Source organism: Lygodium microphyllum, chromosome 5 (genome assembly GCF_053477565.2).
Source record: "Lygodium microphyllum isolate KBCC chromosome 5, Lygodium_microphyllum_v1.1.10, whole genome shotgun sequence".
In the NCBI taxonomy this organism is placed as follows: Eukaryota; Viridiplantae; Streptophyta; class Polypodiopsida; order Schizaeales; family Lygodiaceae; genus Lygodium; species Lygodium microphyllum.
In genome coordinates this window covers 49,269,045-49,272,392 of record NC_141139.1, presented here as the reverse complement: position 1 = coordinate 49,272,392, position 3,348 = coordinate 49,269,045, and the positions used below count along the sequence as shown (strand labels likewise).

The following is a 3,348-nucleotide window of genomic DNA, read 5'->3' as shown; positions in this document are numbered from 1 at the left end:
GCGTGTATACATGCATGTAACAGCGCGTGTATAATTGCATGTGTGGGCGCGTGTATTTGCGCGTTAAGTCTGTCATAATACACGCTCTGTTACACGCGACACAGAGCCTAACTACAGAAATCCATTTCTTTTCAAAACAGAAAACCATTAAGTTTTAAAAATGTCATTGTGCATTGCAGTGTTTACAAACCATTACAAAATCCCACTACATGCACTTACAACAACGTAATATATTGAAAAATATATCTTCATATGGTTATTGAAAGACAAAGTATACAATAGAAATGTCATGAATTTGGAACAATACAGTGATGGATTGGTTAGGGTTCGATCTCATCTTCAATAAGATCCATCCTTGCCAAACGATCAACATCAATATCCATTTGATCAATTTGTAAGGCTACGATTAAATTTATTCTACTATCGCTATTTTGCCCATTGATAATGGTACCGATGCCTTGATCATTCTCATCATCATCACCATCATCCTCAATGGAAGGGTCATCCTCATGATCATGAGAAATGGCACGCTCATCCTCATTATCATGATCATCTACATTGGCATGTTCGACATCATCTTCTTTGCGGCTTGCCACATCCTCCATATGCTCCATATCAGTGAATGTATTATACATTACTTTGGAACGTGGTGCAATAGGGATGACATACCACCATTTACTGTCATGCACCATTGGCAGATAGATAACCTGCTCAAATACACATAATTCATTAATTAATTAGCATATCAAAAGTCAAGGGGTGCGCGAGCTTAGATATATATGTACATGAAACACATTTGTAAAAAAATGCATACCTGCTCACATTGTTGTGGCAATACGAGCCTATCTTTCTTTGTTTGCCAAAACTTTGTAGAGTCAATAGTTACATAGCCACTTGCATGGCGTTTTATCATTGCGTTAGGCCCTTTTTCCACCACGTTCATTTGCCATTTGACATCCAAAACATACACAAAGAAGCGGTGAAAGTCAAGTCTGTATATGTCTTGGATTGTGCCACAATAATCATCAATTTTTCCATTGGCTCCCTCAAAGCTACTAATGACACCGCAATCTTGTGTATTCCTCTTTTCATCTATTCTTTGTGTTCGAAAATGCTTGCCTTCACACCATATAGCATTGAACATAGTGCACTGGACCAAAATATAAGCAATATCTATGTAAGCAATTAATGTGAATAAATATGAAAAGCCAATCACTTACAAAGAATGCAAATTTACATTTGTTCTATGTACCTTTAACATGCATCCTCGTGCATACTCCCATTCTTCCGCCGTGATATGCATCCCCTCATCTCTTTCTGCTCTCTCCATTTCCTCATGCAACCAATCAACATGAATATCATTCGGAAGTGTTGCTAGATGCTTAGGGTACGCCTTACGAGAGCCATGTTGCCTCCGAAAGAGAGCTCTGTCTGCTTGCCTTTTTGTCTTTGCATCCTTGTATCTTGTAACCCATCTGCTCATCACATCACTATTAAGGATGCAAGTGAAATTAAGATCATCAATCAATGTTCTCTCAATTACTTTGCTCTGTCCTTTTCCTTGAGGCACAATAGACGTCATCCTCAAGTCCTCTTCATTGCTCCATAGTCGCGGCAAAGAGCTATCCACCTGATCAAGAAATTCTGATATATATACAAGAGACTCTTGTATCAACCAACCCTCAGCCATGCTTCCTTCAGGCCTTGCACTTTGCCTCACAAAGTCTTTTAAGGTCTTCATGAAGCGCTCTAGGAAGAACATCCAACGGGCATGCACAGTGCCACATAAAGCAATTTCATCCACTAAATGCACAATGAGATGTAGTTGACTTGTGAGAATGGTTCGCGGAAAAGTCTCCTCTACCATACAAACCACCTCCACTGCCATAACACGCGCATCATCCAATGTGGCTGGATCAATTGCTTTGGAACTAACATATCTGAAAAATAAATGCACAATACGTTATACCTCATGCACATTCATTTTGCAAGGTATAATGAAGGGTGATCTTACATGGGATTTACATACCTCACAAGCTCGCCCATCTTATAAATACATCTTTTCAAACTCTTGTCTGCACAATGGTCGATGCTAGTAGGTAGTATGAACTGCGCACATAAGAGCACATGTATATTTGGGTTAGGGCATTACAAAATTTAATTTCAACCTACAATAATTGGAAAACACTTACTTGGAGCATCTTGTGCCAATCGTGGGACTTCAACCCATGTAGTTGCTCAACCCCTCTTTTCTTAGTGGTTGTAAACGCTCCCTTCAACGATCTCATGCATCCAGTGGGAGTACGCAAAGTGGTGATGGCTTGCTTTACCTGCTTCTCCTCCTTCTTTGATATAATCCAGGGAGCAGGCGGAAGACGAACGTGCCCACCCTCCTCTCGTGGCCAAGCTTGACGCATACGTCCTGCGACCTGCAAGTCCTCCCGTACGCTAACATTGTCTCTTTTACCAATAACATGTTCCCAAATACTAGATCCCACATTCTTGAAGATGTGCATGGGATCAAGAAGATGGTTGATCTTGAGATGGGTCCAATATGGTAGCCGGAAAAAAATGGAGTACCTACACAAGGGATTGCAGACTGTCATCTTTATTCCAACTTTAGAGACTACACAAAACAAGATTGAAAACAATGGAGATGTACCTGTTCATGCCATCTGGAGGAAGAACATTTGAAGACTCCCAAATACGCTTCCAATCTTTTGCACGAAGTGTCTGTGGATGAATGTTCCTCTTACTAGGAGCATATTTAGGGTGATCTGATGGGAGAAATCGATGATGATTATCGAATATGGTCTTACAGAAACCATCAGCATACTCATGTACCAATGAAGGGCCACATATAGGACATGCATGTTTACCCGATGTCCTCAAACCTGTTAAAATAAAAAAAAAGTTAGAATAATAAAGTCAATAGTTATAATTGATATAGCTAGTAGTATTAGAGTCGGGAGGTAGTTAGAATTCTTACCAGAACAATCGCTGTATCCTGGAAAGTCATGCATTGTCCACATCAACACTGCTTTTAAGTCGAAGTGTCGAGAGGAGGGAGGCCTACTAATGTCCACTACCGCAACACCTCTCCATAGTTCCTCCAACTCATCAATCAACGGTTCAAGATAAACATCCATATGCTTGACTTTATGTTTCCCTGGAATCAGAAGGGATAACATAAGATGTCCCTTCTTGATCGCCATTGATGGTGGAAGGTTGTAATTCACCAACACAACCGGCCACACGCTGTATGCGGTGCTCTTGAAACCAAACGGATTCACTCCATCCATACCTAGGCCAAGTCTCAAGTTTCTGGGCTCTGTTTTAAAGCTGGGC

General features: G+C 40.7%; 1 protein-coding gene across 1 annotated transcript; it reads right to left on the bottom strand.

Moving 5' to 3' along the window:
• Positions 1–320: 320 nt before the first annotated feature.
• LOC148035804 (uncharacterized) lies at positions 321–1,945 on the bottom strand (the record flags this gene model as incomplete). The annotated part of the gene is made up of 3 exons (XM_087678842.1): positions 321–707; positions 815–1,150; positions 1,253–1,945. Coding segments are annotated over 3 exons (1,416 nt in total), but the record flags the coding sequence as incomplete, so codon positions are not given.
• Positions 1,946–3,348: the final 1,403 nt, after the last annotated feature.